This window comes from Lepidochelys kempii, chromosome 3, assembly GCF_965140285.1.
Source record: "Lepidochelys kempii isolate rLepKem1 chromosome 3, rLepKem1.hap1, whole genome shotgun sequence".
NCBI classification, from domain to species: Eukaryota; Metazoa; Chordata; order Testudines; family Cheloniidae; genus Lepidochelys; species Lepidochelys kempii.
The window spans coordinates 8,523,903-8,542,380 of NC_136382.1; the positions used below are offsets into that span (position 1 = coordinate 8,523,903).

At 45.0% G+C, this 18,478-nt stretch overlaps 1 protein-coding gene across 3 annotated transcripts in view; it reads left to right on the top strand.

Moving 5' to 3' along the window:
* The window catches only part of FZD3 (frizzled class receptor 3), a 104,714-nt gene extending 98,131 nt beyond the window's left edge, over positions 1 to 6,583 (top strand). For all 3 annotated transcript variants that reach the window (XM_073335623.2, XM_073335626.2, XM_073335624.1), the window contains 2 exons: positions 1,327 to 1,560; positions 2,355 to 6,583. In XM_073335623.2, coding sequence (XP_073191724.1) covers positions 1,327 to 1,560; positions 2,355 to 2,568 — 448 coding nt within the window. In that variant the 3' untranslated portion in view covers positions 2,569 to 6,583. The remainder of the gene's footprint in view (positions 1 to 1,326; positions 1,561 to 2,354) is intronic.
* The last annotated feature ends 11,895 nt before the right edge of the window (positions 6,584 to 18,478 follow it).

The following is an 18,478-nucleotide window of genomic DNA, read 5'->3' on the forward strand; positions in this document are numbered from 1 at the left end:
TAATTAATAAATCTTTTATCTACCTAAATACACCCTTTCAACTAAGGCTGTGTAGAGACTAAGACAATATTTCCTAGCCTGGACATCCCTGGAGGTGACAGACTAGTCTGAATGGAGTAGGAGATAGGGTGGAGGATCTGAGCAATGGGGTAGAGAAAGCTGCATGATACCAGTTGCTCTATCCTAAACATTCTCCTTCAGTTAAAGTACTGGGTGGCTCCTTGAAGCTTTCAGGCTTGTTGCCATGTTCCTGTGGTAGCCCTTACCGGTGCAGGAGAGTACGCACCAGCCTTCTGGCTCAAGCTGCTCTCTTCTGTTTGTATTGCAGATAAATCAGCAGTGAGAGGCAGAGCTGATTTGTCTTCACAGAGCTGTCAATGGACAGCCCCATGCTAAGTAGACAGTGTAGCATTTTGATGAGTGGGAGAATGAGAAGAAGGGGCCATCAGGTGAGGGGGGAGACCCTAGGGGAAGGGAAACACAAACGAGAGCTTAAAAAAAGGGGGGGTTTTCCATTCTACAAAATGACTAAAAAGAGATCAAATGGATGGAAAAATTACTGGCAACTCTGCCAGAGCATAGCTAGAGGATACTAAAAGTACACCCATCCACCAATCCCACACAGAGGGGCTCCAAAAAACCAGGCTGGGAACCACAATCATTGAGCTAAGGCAAAGACAGATTCTGTATACTTTGTACTTCACAAAATATGCTGCTTTTACGGACATTTATAATTCAGTTTTTAAAATATCATTCTGGGGAAGGTAGTGACTTTTTCTGTTTATGTAGATGACTGCTTCTGCAGGAATCTGGGCATGTTGATCTCCTGCACTATCTCAAGGATGTTCTTGTGGCGATATCTCTGAACACTCCAGAGTTAAGGCCATAAGGGAATTCCAGGTTTAAAAGAAAATTACACTGCTTCTAGTTCTTGCATGATCCATAGGATTCATGAAGCTGCTGGGGTCGTGTGAGGTAATGGCAAAGCTTTTATTTACATTGCAATTATGTTACCGTATGCCCTACATGCCTGTGCTAGAAGAGCAATTACAGGTTACAGGGCAATTCTCTAAGCATTGGCCAAAATGTTCAGATTGGGGTGCTTAAAATTAGGCAACTCATTCCATATGTAGGCATCTAAATAAGTGGCCTGACTGTTCTGCCTCACTGCTCTTAAGGTACAAAGTTGTAACATTTTGACCATGATGTGTGTATTAAAGCTACATGTTTAATGATAGCATAGGCCGGTTTGGAAGAGCTGTTGTGATCACTTTGCTCTATTTTTTTATTTTAACATTAATTATTCCAATTCCATATTTTGACTAGAGCTGTAAATGAGAGCCGCCAGGTGCTGCAGGAGCCCGATTTTGCTCAGTCACTTCTGAGGGATCCTAATACCCCCATTATCCGAAAATCAAGGGGCACTTCCACTCAGGGGACTTCCACTCATGCTTCATCTACTCATCTGGCTATGATGGATGACCAGAGGAGCAAAGCAGGCAGTGTCCACAGCAAAGTAAGCAGCTACCATGGCAGCCTGCATAGGTCCCGTGATGGCAGGTGAGTTCTATGCATAGTTTAAAATTCTAATGTAAATGGAATTAATTAGCAAGGGGAATCCTGGTCACTACCTGCACTTTTTCATTTGGCTATGCTTTGGCCACCATGAGGTTGGATTCTGAACCTCTGCTAATATTCACCTTCCCAAACTAGTGATTATATCCTCTCCATTTGGTCCTTGAAGAACTTTAACATCTGGGTTGGAAAGAGGAAATGCACCGTAACTTCTTTCAGTCATTATGAGTGTATGAATTAGTCAGAGTATGAATGCAGCCAACAACTCTTTCTCTACTGAGACAGAATGTGCCATGTGTGTACAGTATCTACTACCTGGGAAACAAAATCTCTTCCAAGTTCAGTGTAGTGTTTGAGCACGGCTGTTCTATACACTTCTGTGAGTTTGACTAACTGAAGAACGTTCCAGATCCTCAGCTGGAGTAAATTGTCGTAGTTCTACTGAAATTAAAAAAAAAAAAAAAAGTAGCTTAGTTGAAGTGACCATTGGGTAACCTGTATTTACTCACCAAATTATTATTCTCAATGTGTGAATGGTGCTATGGTAATTATCTTTATCCTCATTTTATAGATGGGGGGGAAACATAGAAAGGTAAAGCAACTTGCCAGAGGTCACACATGAGTTCAGTGGCAGAGCCAAGTAGAATGAGTCCTCCTGTTTTTCATAAAAACATAGTACTATATATAATCAAGAGTTATTTACTTACATGCTTACACACACTCTCCCTCTCTCTCTTGCCTGCGGTAATAATGAAATTGGCCTTGTTTTTATAAATTAGGTACACCCCCTGCAGCTACAGAGGCATAGAAGACAGACTACCTCATGGCAGCATGTCACGACTGACTGATCACTCCAGGCATAGCAGTTCACATCGGCTCAATGAACAGTCACGTCACAGCAGCATCAGGGATCTCAGCAACAACCCAATGACCCACATCACACATGGTACTAGCATGAACCGGGTTATTGAAGAGGATGGAACCAGTGCTTGATTTGCTTTCAACATAAAGGAGAAGCTCCTACAACAGTGTTACTTGGAGTCCATTTCTCAGTGATGTGATAATACTCAGTATTCTCATGCTTCCCATTGGTGCTGGTTTTTTGTATCAGGAAGCTGAAGTTTGGCTTTGCCTTTTTAAAGCCAGCTGTCATTGTGCTTACATCAGTGCTAGGATGCCCAATGATCAGCAATTTGGAAATTAACGAAAGTAAAAGCTAGTGGTAGCTTCATTTTGAACCTACCAGTAGATAATTATTAATAATTTATTTGATAACTTGTTATTTTCCCATCATATACCATAGCTGGATTTCTTATTAGAAAAATCCCCAAATACTTTGAATTTCAATAATTGTTACCTTTGAATACTCACTGGCGAGGTCATGTTAAGAGTTCCAATAAGCAGAAGGAAACTCTTGAATATTTGAAGGAGTTCTTCCATGAAACCCTTTTGTCTCTGATTAGATAATAAAGTGGTACTTGTCATCAAGCACAGAGGGAGGGCTGCATATTAACTACTGTACAAAGGGCATCTGTAAGAAATCAGCAGGCATTTTTAAAATAGTTATGCTGGAAATAAAACAAAAGAATGAGCATTCGGCAGGAAGAATGGAAACTCCAGTGAAGATGGTCAGTTCTTACAGAATTGTTCAGGCTCAATTGTTAGGGTATGGGGAAGGGAAGGCATGATTTTTTTTAAATTGGTATTGTCCTTGCCTTTTTACCAAATACTATTTAAATTTTCTGCTTGTTTACAATTTTTCTGTGGGGAGAGGTGGAAAACTCAATTTGAAGCCAGTTACCTAGATAATATTCAGCTACCCATTTTTAAATTAACATACAAAAACTGTGAGATTCCCTGTTCCTGACCTCTCAAACACACGATGGGGGAACCTGGATTTTCTCTTTAAACTAGATTGTTTGACCTCTCTCCTTATGGACCTGTAAGAACAAATCCTGATCCCAATCTCTGCAGCTTGGGTCTGGAGGGGTGGGTGAAATGGATGCAGGGAGTTTGTGGGAACCCACCAGGAGACCACAGAAATATTCTCTGTGAGAGATCCCTTTATACTGAGTTGTTGTGGAGTGGGAGGTTTAGAGGTAGGTGGGAGAGTACTGAGGAAGGAGTGCAGCAGTGGATCCATGAGTGCATAGATCCACCAGCCAGATTACACTTCTGTGGAAAGGAGGTGAAGGGGTGGTCAGGGTCAGGAACTGCTGCCGCTCTGTAATCTTGGAGGTGGAGCAGGTTTTCACATTCCCCCTCAGTAGGCCCCGAGCCCGTTTAGGTGGAGTGTGCACTGGAGAGAGTATTTGGCCTATATGATGGGTCTCTTCTATCCAGCTCGCCACTATCATTCGGAACAGAGAATTCTCTGATTTTTATGGAAACATGAATAATTTTGCTCTCCTTTTGCCTTTGTGGACATTGCAGGCAAAGTCAAGTCATGTTTTAAATGGTACAGTTGATCTGAAGTAGTTTCAGGTATCATTCACCATGAAGAAACACTGGTTACATTTGAACCTACCTCAGTCATTACTGTAGAATACTGCTGGGAATTGTACATTTTTTCATTGTCCTAATATTCATTCCCCTTTTGACCTGTTTGGGGCATGTTGAAAAGACTTCGTACGTGCTTGGATGGCATAACCTCAGGGGCAAAAAAAAGGGCAAAAACCCAGGATATGTACTTCAGAGGTTTTTTGGAGCAACAAGACTTAGGCTGTGCAACCATTATTCATTTTAATTATTCCCCAATGACATGACAGCAAATCACTTAGCCATGTTAGTTTTTAAAATCAAAGGTTGTTCTGGGAGTCGCCATGCCTTTAAAAATCTGTTTGCTATAAATTGCTTTTCCCAGCCTGGCCAGGCTTTGCTCCAGAAGAGAGGCATGAACCAAAACCAACTTCAAATAAAAATTTTTGGAAGCTTACTCTATACACTCCCCTCTATGTAAATCCATTAATAGTGATAAAAGTTAGTGTGCACACATGCCTGGAGGGCAGACTAGACCCTATGATTTCTGTTGGATTGGCTGTATGTATAGCTAACTGCCCAGTCGTGTATTATGTTAAGTCTCTGATTATTCTATATCCTCTCTTTTAAAGCAGATGGGTATGAGATGTGTTTAAGAGTGGCTTTTAGGGTGACAATCTTCCAATTCCATATCGTCAACAATGGTGAAACATGTTCTTGTTTTAAAATTTAACTTCAACTGAGCAACTTTTTTTTTTGCAAAGGGATGTTATTTTGTAGGAATTTGGATTTTCAAGGGGAGTCCATTATCTTCAACTTTTTAAATGTTGTAACTGAAAGTGAAGTTTTTACATTGATCTTTATTGCTATGTTTGCAATAGTATTCTGGTTTTGACAACGGTTTTGCATTATGCTGTGACTTGTTTAACTGTGGGAGGGGGATTTGGAATGGTTGAGGTTAGATCCATGGTTTGTTTGGGGTTTTTTTGTTTTAAATCTCTGTTAAATTTTTTTTTGGGGGGGGTAATTGTGTTTGTGGTTCCAAATGTGAGAGTTTAGACTTCCTTGCTTACCTATTCTGTACATGGAATGCACAGCCTAAATAGTGATTCAAATATAACATTCTGGTCGCAGTTGCTGATTTCCCCACCACCCTATTGTAGTCCCAACCCCACATCCTATTAGCTTCAAAACTGAACTAATATAATACTGCATCATATTTCTAAAGCACCTGTCTTCTCACAATTTTAGATTCCTTTAAAAATGATGAATTAAGCATCACAGTACTTGTATAAAGTTAGTATTAGCATTATCCCCATTTTACAGTTGGGATAACTGAGGCAGAGAGAGTTTGTGTCACCTAAGGTTACAAGGAAGGCTGTAGCAGTGCTGAAAATAAAATCAAGATTTCCTGATTCCCAGTTTTAGGCCTTAGCCATAAGACTATCTATGTTTGTATTACTTCAGTTACAGCATCATGTCCTCAAGGAGTGAACATCTTGGATCTTTCTACTACATGCTGGCCCAACCTGCTTTCCTCTGAAACTTCATGCCAGCATACTTCTGTTCAGGGCCAACTCTACCCTACATAGAAAATAGGTGATTGCTGGCGGCAATGAAATGTTCAGTAACCACTTGAGTTGCATCTCTGACTGCAGGCTGTTAAAGTCAGGCATTTGCCAGATTGCCTATGGCAACAGCATCCCTAGCGCTGGCAATGTTCTTCATTTCCTAGTCCTTTGGCTACTATGTCTTCAACGTGCTTCACCCTAACGTCTATGGTTTTAATGAAGCTTTGCATAATGAAGATAGAATAATGATGTCACAGGTACAAGTTCGTCTGAGAGTGCAATATTTCTCAAGGACAGTGTTTTGCCTATTGAATCACAAACTATTTGGGGCTTGTTTGGAAAATGTTTTGGAACACTTAAAAAAAAAAAAAAAAAAAAAGCTGAAAATTTGGTTGTAAAGCAGCTTGCCTGCTCTCAAATGCTGTAAATTGGTATTTTCTTAGTTTTAGTTTTTTAAATGTAACTTTTGCTATAGAGGCTTTAGTTCTGAGCTGTATATAGCATATATTTGAAATATGGGTGATCAGAGATTGATTACAGGATACAGTTTACCTATAGACTTCTGGTTTGGAAGCGTCTCAGGTTAGTAGTAATGTAAGGACTGCTGCTGAAATCAATCTGGTGGTCTCAGTCTAGTTCCTAAGGGGCAGGCATCCATGTCATAACCCTCCATCACAATTTAGTACCCTTACAGATTTTTATTAGAGAAGCTGAAGATAACATGGGTATAGATCATAGGTGGGCAAACCATGGCCCGCGGGCTACATCCGGTCTGCGGGACCCCCCTGCCTGGCCACTGAGCTCCTGGCCTGGGAGGCTAGCCCCAGCCCCTTCCCTGCTCTTCCCTCTCCCCCGCAGCCTGAACACACCGCACCGCCAGCACTCTGTCCTGCTGCTCTTGCTGGGCAGTGCAGCAGCGTGGCAGGCTCCAGCATGATAAGGGGGCGGGGAGCAGGGGGTCCAGGGGCAGCAGTCAGAGGACAGGGAGCAGGGGGCGGTTGGATGGGTTGGAGGTTGGGGGAGCAGTCAGGGAGCGGCAGGGGTTGGATGGGTCAGAGGTCCGGGGGGGGGGGGGGTAGTCAGGGGACAGAGAGCAGAGGGCAGTTGGATGGGGTGGAGGTTTTGGGGGGGGTCATGGGATGAGGAATGGGGGGTTGGATAGGCATTGGAGTCCCAGGGGACCTGTCAGGGGTCGGGTGTGAATAGGGGTTGGGGCAGTCAGGGGACAGGGAAAAGGAGGGGTTGGATAGGAGGTGGGGTCCCAGAGGACAGTTAGGGGTGGGGGTCCCAGGAGGGGGCGGTCAGGGGACAAGAAGCGGGCGGGGGGGGGTTGTAGGAATCAAGGATTCTGAGTGGGGCAGTCAGGGGGAGGGGGCAGATAGAGGGCGGGGGCCAGGCTGTTTGGGGAGGCACAGCCTTCCCTACCCGGCCCTCCATATAGTTTTGCAACCCCAATGTGGCCCTCGGGCCAAAAAGTTTGCCCACCCATGGTATAGATACTGCATTACTATCCTCTTCAGAACTGGTCCTGCCGAATTAACAGTTGAGATACAAAGATGAAGGGTGAGAAAAACTTACATTGTACTGTACTGTATTGTTCTAGAGACCGACTAGAAGATTGACATCTCTACTGCTGTCAATCTTGGTATCTTTTACAAGCACTAAACTTATTTAAGGTCTGAGCCACTCACTCACTCAATCTTCTGTATATTTCAATGGAAGAGCCGTCTCAGGATGCCTTGCAGGACTCCACCATTAAAGCAGGAGGAATGTTGCTGGCAAATTAATATCATATGCAGATAGATCATTGCTACCAGAGGTCCAACTTGAGCTGTGGAATGTTAAAATTCATGTCAGATTACGCTTTTGTGCTGATGTACTTATCTTATGACTGTGTTACGTTGATTGCTGATGAATAATGACTCTGAGATGGGTTATCTTAGAAGTTTTCAACTGTAATTAACTGTTCTAGGTTCTCATGATGAAGACCAGTGAATTTAATGGCATTCTCATCTCTTCAAATGTTTCTGTTGAGATTCTCATGTATGTATTGTAACATCATCCATTTCTGAATGAGGGGGAAAGCTTTAGTGTTTGTGAGATTTTGTATGTAGTGGTTGCACTTTTGTTATTAGCATGATATCGTACCTAAAGTTAGCTGGTTTTACTTACTTGGCTCTTGGTAGACTTGTTTACAGTAGGCCAGTATCAGTTTTGTAATATTTGATTTTTAGCACTTTAACGTGAGTGGGCAGACAGATTACCCTATAGTAGATGTACATTTTGATTTTAGACCTTATAAAATTTTTAATAAAATGACATAAAAATAGTTTTAGTTGGTCTCTTTTAATAGGCTTTGATTTTATTTTTTCAAAATTCATATAATTGTATATTGCTTTAAAAACATTTTGGAGCCAGCTCTTGCTTAGCTGCTGCTTGCTCGATTTACATACTTCTTTTTACCATAGCTACCAGTAGCCTGATCTAAAAGAACTGAACTCTAAACCTCGATCCTGAAATAACTCCCATGCTAGAGGACCCTGTACCCTTGCAGTATTCCAGTACAGTCATTGGGAGTCTGCAGGTGTCACTGCAGAATTATGCTCTAGTTTGTTCCACCCTTTTATAAGAAGGGACTATTCACTAGATCCTATTCATGTACATGGACTTTTATACTGCTTTGCCTCTTAAAGATAAAGCTAATCACCAGCTGAGGTCAGGAAGAAATTCACCCATAATATAATGTAGATGGTTAGGTGCATCGTCAGGAGAGTTATGTCTTTTTTGGAAGAATGTGGTATTGGCCAGTATCCAAGGCAAGATAACACACACACTAGATGGTCTGTTGGAGTAAGGCAGGTCCTATATTTGTGAAAGATGCAGTAAAATTCTCTTCTTACAGATTCTCTCTACTCATAAGTTTATAAAACGGCTGCTTCTCTCGTCCATGTGTTGTTTGATAATTGTACTGATAAAAGTGACCATCCACAGGGGGATGGAAAATAGCCTTTTCCACCCTGTGGGTTTCTGAGAGTAACACTGATTTCCAGAAGGGGCTTCAGGAGTAAACACTACTATCCCCCTTCAAAGAAGAAAAATGTTAACTTCTACAAGTGGAACACTGCAGGATCCATACATTTCCTTGTTCTTAACTATTAGTCCCTTGCACTCACCATCCTCTCCCTGGAGAGGTCACTGGGTGTTAGAGAAATTCTAGGGAGGAGTCCACAAGAGAGAGAGAAGTCTGGGCTTCCTAGGGATCAACCTACCTGGAAACCCCATGTGCCCACCACCATAAGCTAGTAAAGGTAGGAGAACTTTCTAGACCCCCTGGAGTGTACAGCTATACTCCAGAAAGCCTGCTTTGTCTACTGTCTTTAAGACTAGATTGCCCTCCTCAAGGAGACAAATCAAGACACATCAGAAAAGCCAGATGGCTCTTCTTCAAGTGAAAATCCCTATTGTATTCCACTGAGGGTTTACGCACGTGCACTGTACGTCTGGAGCCAGAGATTTTTCAAGTAATAGTGTCCACTGATCCACACATGCACCCTTGGCTTGCCTCATAGTTTCGTCCGAAGTGATACGGGGCAAAGCGGACCGACCGAGTCTCCAGTTTGTTCTCACTGCCTCATGGTCCGTGTCAGAACTCTAGGGTCCTCTTGCACTCAACGCACTTAAAAATATACAGTTGTACATGGTTAGTTTTACAGTTTTTACTGTTTTTATAGTAGTTTTTAGTAATTTGATAGTTTTGAGGAGTAGGATTGGGTTTCCTTTTTGGGGAGTTTTTTGTTCCCTGTGAACACCCAGCCCCATAAGCATGTGCAGGTACTGGACTATGCTGAAAACCCCAGGCTTTAAAATCCATGTCTCCTGCCTGTGTTCCTTCTTGATCAGCAACAAACATCATCACTGCCTCTACAGCTTGGGAGAAGCCCACATTTCATCCAGGTGCAGTATCTGCTAGTCTTCCCAAGCTGTTACCCGAGAAGGTTTGGCTCTCCGCCTCCATAAGCACCTCATGGAAGTTGCCATAAGACTTCATTTTGGACCTGTACACCAGCCAGAGGCTTCCAGAAGTGCGCCTCCAATTACAGAGTCTGAGTCTGACACTGGCAGTACCACCACTGTGGACCCTGTACCAAGACCTAGTCTGGAGGTAAGGAAGCATGCACAGTAAGTCTTCCTCTAAGCTGAAGAAGGGAGAGGCTCCTTCCCCGAGTTCCAGACATAGGGACGGGAGCATACCCTAAAGCACACAAACATGAAGAGAAGCTGCATAAATTGACGGATCTGCCAGTACCAAATGCAGACCCGCACAAAGTCAACATCAGCATCCATCAGAGTCAGAGAGCCATCTGCTCTGGGAAAGACCATTGCTCCCCTTCCAGTTCCAGGGACTCAGTGTCCTTGAATCCGTGGAGGTTGGGGAAAAGCACCAGATCCCTGGGAAGTGTTTTGCCTTGGTAGAGTCATGGTCCCCATGACTTCTGAGGCCCTCCATCTACTTCTGGGGAGACATTATCTCCAGCACCAGACATGCCACATCTGAGGCACTCCTCACGTCCCACCCCCCGGCGGTGTACATGCTTCTGCTGGGTCCAATGGTACTGCCAATGGAACTGGTCTCTTGAGTTTTTGTCCTCGGAAGACTCAGATGAGGGTCAGGGACTGTCCATCCATTCCTGCATTACAAGTACCAACGGAGACAGTCTACATCGTGGCAGTATCTTCCACTCCAACTGCTGCAGAGCCACTGGTTTCCTGTGCTGTGGAGCCTTCCTCAGCACCTTCCAGTTCAGTCCTGCTGGCCCCCCATATCTTCCCTCAGAACCATTCCATTCCATCAGGGAGGCTTCACCTATTTCACTGTCTTGGGCGCCTTCAAGTAGATGGCTGAACTGGTAATGGAAAATGAGCTGCTCACTCTGGCTCCAAAGGTGCCGCCAGAGCAGGAGAAATGCCGGTTGTTCTCTCCTGGTGCGGCAGTGGTTTTGACATCCTCTTTCTCCTCACCCTCGCCCCCGATCTCCTGATGACTATGGCCAATTCCAGTATCTCCTGCGTAAAGTGACTGGAGAGCTTCACATTCCCTTGGAAGAGATCCAAGGTCCTCAGCATAAGCTGCTAGATATACTTCACTCATTGGGGCCAAGCAGAGGTGCTCTGCCAATCAAAGATCTCATCCTTAAACCAGCTTGCACAGTTTGGCATACACAGGCCACATACTTACCCCAAAGGGGGCAGAAAAAAAGATATGTACCAGCCAAGGGGTCTGAGTTTCTGCTCCCACACCCACCTCCCAATTCCAGGCAGTGTCAGAACAGATTAGGCAACAGCATCCACACTCCACCCCATCCCACAGGGAGGGCAAACAACTGGACCTTTTAGGCCACAAAGTCTTCTCTCCATCCAGCCTTCAAGTCAGGAATTCGAGTTATCAGGCTTTTCTTGCCAAATACAATTTCTGGAATTATAGCAAATTGGATAACTTTGTCAAGAAATGGCCACACCAGGACCAGGCCTGCTTCCAAGCAACGATTAAGGAGTGGAAGCTTGTAGTGAGGACCTTGCTCCAATCAGGTAGATGAGGCAGGTACCTCACTGTGCTCAACGGCCATGGGCATCGTCACGAGGAGGGAGTCGTGGTTCCATTCCTCTAGTTTTCCCAAGGAGATACAAAATACCATCGAAAACCTCCCTTTCGATGAATCCCATCTTTTCAACCAGAAAATAGACGATTCCTTCCACACCCTCAAGGATTTGAGAGCTACACTCTGTTCCTTGAGTATTTACACACCAGCACCAAAACATAAGTTTTACTGCCCACAGCCCACTCAGCATTACAGAACCTCCCAATTTTTCCATCAGCGGCCTTACAAACCACACAGGAAGCATAAAAAGACTCAAAGATCTTGTCCTCCAGGATCACCCTTGCAGTATTCCTCCTCCCAGATGCAACCTCCACGGAAGAGGTATTTTTGAAGAACTCTAGAGAGCCGTCAGCCACTTTGCCAGCTGCCATACAACCACCCACCTCCTTTAGGGGATATCTAGCACTGTTTTTCCCGGCTTAGCGTGAAATAACAATGGACAAGTTGTTGCTAAGTGTAATCCACCATGGCTATACAATCAAATTCATCACTACCTCATCCACAACCCCCTCCCCGATCCCTCCTTAGGGACCACTCTCACTACAGCATGCTCACCCTAGAGGTGGACTACTTATTACAAAGAGGAGCGATAGAGTGGGTTCATCTGGACTATTAAGGGATGGGGTACTATTCAACTTACTTCCTGATACCCAGAAAGAGTGGTGGGTGGAGACCTATCCTGGATTTTCATCATCTCAATCGCTTCATCACAAACTCAAGTTTTGTATGGTCACTTTAGCAGCCATCATCCCGTTGTTAGAAGAAGGCATGTGGTTTATGGCTCTCAATATGCAGGATGCTTATTTTCACGTAAAAAGAAAAGGAGTACTTGTGGCACCTTAGAGACTAACAAGTACTCCTTTTCTTTTTGCGAATACAGACTAACACGGCTGCTACTCTGAAACCTATTTTCACATAGACATCCATCAGGCCCACAGACTGTTCCTGAGGTTTACGGTAGGGCCTCAGCACTTTCAGTACAGGGTCCAGCTATTTGGACTCACCACTGCTCATAGGATCTTGTGGGCCTTACTGTTATAAAAAGCCAGTCAGGTGTGAACCAGCTGAGCGGCGAACAGCAGAGAGGCTAACAGAGGGAGTTTGCCTGGGATCTGTCTGAGAGGAGGTACGCTAAGGGATTCATTAGGGAGGCTGTGTTGGTGAGTATCCGAGTGTCTGTTGTGGTGACAGTTTGTCCGTGTGCTTGATTGTTTGTTTGTTTGAAAAGTGTGAATTGGGAGTGCTTTGTTCCAGGTGAGCCTTGAGTGAGCCTGACTGTTATAAAAAGCCAGTCAGCAGTGAACAGCAGAGAGGCTAACAGAGGGAGTTTGCCTGGGAGTTCACCTGGGGAGACCCCACTGAGGCTTTCATCTTGCCAGTTTCTCTGAGTAGTTACTACAACTCCTGAGGAAGCTCATAGAAGGAAGGTAATATGGATGGGGAGCGTTCAGCTGTTGTGACCTGCACTGGATGTGCCATGTTTGTCTTTCTCCCACAGGACAGAAGCGACTTTGTCTGTACAAAGTGCAAGCTGGTCCCCATATTAGAAGAGAAGGTTCAAGGTCAGGAGAAACAAGTATCGACCCAGCGTTGCATAAGAGAAACTGAAGATTTCCTGGACAGATGTCAGGATATGCTTCTACGGGCACAACGTTCTGAAGATTCAGAGCAGGCTGCGCAGTGGAGACAGGAGGACAGTGAAGAGGAAGAAAGGGGAGCATCCATGTACCAACAGCAGATACAGGTAAGCAACCATTTTCATGTTCTCTCCACAGGTACTAATGTGGAGGATGGACTAGATACATCTGTGGGAAGGGAACAGAAGGAGACTCTGCTGATTGGAAGGCATGAGATGCACTGTCCTAGGGATGGGGGTTCCACAACCACCGCTCCCAAGAGGAGAAGGCGGCAGGTGGTGGTGGTCCGGCACACTCTCCTCAGGGGGACTGAGTCATCTATTTGCCGCCCTGACCGGGAAAACCAAGAAGTCTGCTGCTTGCCAGGAGCTAGGATTCATGATGTGACAGAGAGACTGCTGAGACGCATCAAGCCCTCGGATGGCTACCCCTCCCTGCTTCTCCACGTGGGCACCAACGATACTGCCAAGAATGACCTTGAGCGGATCACTGCAGACTGTTTTGCTCTGGGAAGAAGGATAAAGGAGTTTGAGGCACAAGTGGTGTTTTCGTCCATCCTTCCCATGGAAGGAAAAGACCGGGGTAGAGACCTTTGAATTGCGGAAGTCAACGAATGACTACGCAGGTGGTGTCGGAGAGAAGGCTTTGGATTCTTTGACCATGGGATGGTGTTCCAAGAAGGAGGAGTGCTAGGCAGAGACGGGCTCCACCTTACGAAGAGAGGGAAGAGCATCTTCGGAAGCAGGCTGGCTAACCTAGTGAGGAGGGCTTTAAACTAGGTTCACCGGGGGAAGGAGACCAAAGCCCTGAGGTAAGTGGGGACGTGGGATACCGGGAGGAAGCACAAGCAGGAGAACGTGAAAGGGGAGGGCTCCTGCCTCATACTAAGAAAGCAGGACAAACAGCAAGTTATCTCAAGTGTCTATACACAAATGCAAGAAGCCTGGGAAACAAGCAGGGAGAACTGGAAGTCCTGGCACAGTCAAGGAATTATGATGTGATTGGAATAACAGAGACTTGGTGGGATAACTCACATGACTGGAGTACTGTCATGGGTGGATATAAGCTGTTCAGGAAGGACAGGTAGGGCAGAAAAGGTGGGGGAGTTGCATTGTATGTAAGGGAGCAGTATGACTGCTCAGAGCTCAAGTATGAAACTGCAGAAAAACCTGAGTGTCTCTGGATTAAGTTTAGAAACGTGAGCAACAAGGGTGAGGTCGTGGTGGGAGTCTGCTATAGACCACCGGATCAGGGGGATGAGGTGGACGAGGCTTTCTTCTGGCAAGTAACGGAAGTTACTAGATCGCAGGCCCTGGTTCTCATGGGAGAATTCAATCACCCTGATATATGTAGGGAGAGCAATACAGCGGTGCACAGACAATCCAGGACGTTTTTGGGAAGTGTAGGGGAGAATTTCCTGGTGCAAGTGCTGGAGAAACCAACTACGGGCAGAGCTCTTCTTGATCTGCTGCTCACAAACCGGGAAGAATTAGTAGGGGAAGCAAAAGTGGATGGGAACCTAGGAGGCAGTGACCATGAGATGGTCAAGTTCAGGATCCTGACACAGGGAAGAAAGGAGAGCAGCAGAATATGGACCCTGGACTTCAGAAAAGCAGATTGTGACAACCTCAGGGAACTGATTGGCAGGATCCCCTGGGAGAATAACATGAGGGGGAAAGGAGTCCAGGAGAGCTGGCTGTATTTTAAAGAATCCTTATTGAGGTTACAGCGACAAACCATCCCAATGTGTAGAAAGAATAGTAAATATAACAGGCAACCAGCTTGGCTTAATAATGAAATCCTTGCTGATCTTAAACACAAAAAAGAACCTTAGAAGAAGTGGAAGATTGGAAAAATGACCAGGGAAGAGTATAAAAATATTGCTCGGGCATGCAGGAGAGAAATCAGGAAGGCCAAATCACACCTGGAGTTGCAGCTAGCAAGAGATGTTAAGAGTAACAAGAAGGGTTTCTTCAGGTATGTTAGCAACAAGAAAAAAGCAAGGAAAGTGTGGGCCCCTTACTGAATGAGGGAGGCAACCTAGTGACAGAGGATGTGGAAAAAGCTAATGTACTCAATGCTTTTTTTGCCTCTGTCTTCATGAACAAGGTCAGCTCCCAGACTGTTGCACTGGGCAGCACAGCATGGGGAGGAGGTGACCAGCCCTCTGTGGAGAAAGAAGCGGTTCGGGACTATTTAGAAAAGCTGGACGAGCACAAGTCCATGGGGCCAGATGCACTGCATCCAAGAATGCTAAAGGAGTTGGTGGATGTGATTGCAGAGCCATTGGCCATTATCTTTGAAAACTCATGATGATCGGGGGAGGTCCCGGACGACTGGAAAGGCTAATGTAGTGCCCATCTTTAAAAAAGGGAAGGAGGGGGATCCTGGGAACTACAGGCCAGTCAGCCTCACCTCAGTCCCTGGAAAAATCATGGAGCAGGTCCTCAAGGAATCAATTCTGAAGCACTTAGAGGAGAGGAAAGTGATCAGGAACAGTCAGCATGGATTCACCAAGGGCAAGTCATGCCTGACTAATCTAATTGCCTTCTATGATGAGATAACTGGCTCTGTGGATGAGGGAAAGCAGTGGACGTGTTGTTCCTTGACTTTAGCAAAGCTTTTGACACTGTCTCCCACAGTATTCTTGCCAGTAAGTTAAAGAAGTATGGGGTAGATGAATGGACGATAAGGTGGATAGAAAGCTGGCTAGATTGTCGGGCTCAACAGGTCGTGATCAATGGCTCCATGTCTAGTTGGCAGCCGGTATCTAGCGGAGTGCCCCAAGGGTCGGTCCTGGAGCCAGTTTTGTTCAATATCTTCATTAATGATCTGGAGGATGGCGTGGATTGCACCCTCAGCAAGTTTGCAGATGACGCTAAACTGGGAGGAGAGGTAGATACGCTGGAGGGTAAGGATAAGATACAGACGAACCTAGACAAAAAGCTGAAAAGTCCAAGCCTCTTTAATCTCTCCTCATATGGGACCCGTTCCAAATCCCTAATCATTTTAGTTGCCCTTTTCTGAACCTTTTCTAATGCCAGTATATCTTTTTTGAGATGAGAGGACTACATCTGTACACAGTATTCAAGATGTGGGTGTACCGTGGATTTATATAAGGGCAATAAGATATTCTCTGTCTTATTCTCTATCCTTTTTTTAATGATTCCTAACATCCCATTTGCTTTTTTGAGTGCCGCTGCACGCTGCGTGGACATCTTCAGAGAACTATCCACGATGACTACAAGATCTTTCTCCTGATTAGTTGTAGCTAAATTAACCCCCATCATATTGTATATATAGTTGGGGTTATTTTTTCCAATGTGCATTACTTTACATTTATCCACATTAAATTTAATTTGCCATTTTGTTGCCCAATCACTTAGTTTTGTGAGTTTTTTTTTAAGTTCTTCAGTCTGCTTTGGTCTTGACTATCTTGAGCAGTTTAGTATCATCTGCAAACTTTGCCACCTCACTGTTTACCCCTTTCTCCAGATCATTTATGAATAAGTTGAATAGGATTGGTTTTAGGACTGACCCTTGGGAAACACCACTAGTTACCCCTCTCCATTCTGAAAATTTACCATTTATTCCTACCCTTTGTTCCCTGTCTTTTAACCAGTTCTCAATCCATGAAAGGATCTTCCCTCTTATCCCATGACAACTTAATCTACGGAACAAGGACTTCACTCCCTCGATGTCCACTGGGCCTTGCTTCTACATGCAGAGGATAAGACCAATCAGGAAATCTCCTAGATTGTTTGTTTATCACAGTAGCTGAAAAGGTTAAGGGGCAGGCGATCTCCATACAGCAAATCTCCAAGTGGATTTTGGGGTGCATTACACTGTGCTACCAGTTGTTGGGAATGCCTCCACTCCTCGGGTGAGGGCCCATTCCACAAGAGCCCATGCTTCGACCATGGCCTCCCTACATATGTCCCGAAGTGGCACATCGTGGAGAGTGGCCACGTGGAATTCACTACATACATTTGCTGTGCATTATGCATTAGTGCAGGACTCTGCAACAGATGCCTCATTCAGTGTAGCTGTCCTCCGCTCAACCCTTCTATCCTCATCCTCAAACCCCACTCTGACTCAGGTACTGCTTGTAAATTACCCACAGTGGAATACTATAGGGACCATGACTCGAAGAAGAGGAGGAGGATACTGTAACTGGAGATACTTCAAGGTGTGTTTTCTACCTGTATTCCACTTCCCGTATTCCTTCCCCTTTGTTGCGGATCTCTTGGTTTCATGGTGGAGATGGAACTGGAGATGCCGTCAGTCCATCCACCCTTTATCACCTCAGACAAAACCATGATGGAGGCCAAGGGCACGTACACGGACCAATGGACGTTACTACTTGAAAAATCTCTGGCTCTGGACGCATGCGTAAACCCTCAGTGGAATACAGATAAGGACCACACATCTCCAAGAATCTCCAGTTTTACAGTTAAGTAACCTCCTCTTCATCCACAGCTACTTGATGCAGGAGGAGGAGAGTGAGGAAGAACATCAGCTACCAGGAGAGGAGCATCCAATCCCTGCTGCATCTTCTGTTCTGCCACTGACAAGGCTGTGAATCCACCCATATTGGCCTCAATTGGTGAGTTTAAGGTATTCTGGTACCTGATGAAACACATAGCAGAAACCTTAGACATACCCCTGGAAGTAGTTCAAGAGAAGCAGCACAAATGACTGGACTTTTTCCTTCTTTCAACACCAGGGACCATGCCCTTTAAAGATCTCGTGGAGCCCACAAGAACTACTTGTCATACCCCTGCATCCATCCTGCAAGGTCAAAAAGAGCTGACAGGTGGTACCAGATCCCTGCTAAAGATATAAATATTTCTAAGGGCTTGTCTTCATGTACAGCCACTGTAGCGCTTTAGGAAGACACCACTATGCCAACAGCCATTGGCATAGTTATCTACTGCCTCTTGGGGAGGTGGATTATGTCAACAGCAGAAGCTCTCCCATTGACATAGCAATGTCTACACAGGTGTGGATATTTCACACCCCTAAGTGACATAATTATACTGATACAGGTCTGTAGTGCAGACCTGGCCTAATTCCATCCTACACCTGCCTCTTGTAGTGGCAGCAGTACCAGAGAGATCAAAGCAGCAGGGACTTCTCAAGAGAGAAAAGGACCCCCAAAATTGGACCTCTTTATCTGCAAGGTTATATTCATCAGCGAGCCTCCAAAGGAGGGTGGCTGACTATGATGCCCTTCTCTCAAAATGTGATTCCTAAGAGCACCCAGATTTGAAATAGATCATCTCAGAGGGACAACTGACTGCCTGTTCTTCTCTGTAGGCTGTGCTGAGCACAGTGGCCACTGCAAACAGTGATGAGGAAGATTGGCATGGTTTCAGTCTTCCAGAATACCCATGAGGTCCAGGAAACAATCATGGACCTCCTGTTTGAGGGCAGTGAACTGTTCAGCAACAGATCAAATGAAACCTTCCACACTCTAAAATACTTGAGGATGACTGCAGTCTCTGATATTCTGTCTTGACACCAAGGAGGAAGCAGCCATACCAACAATCATCCTTTA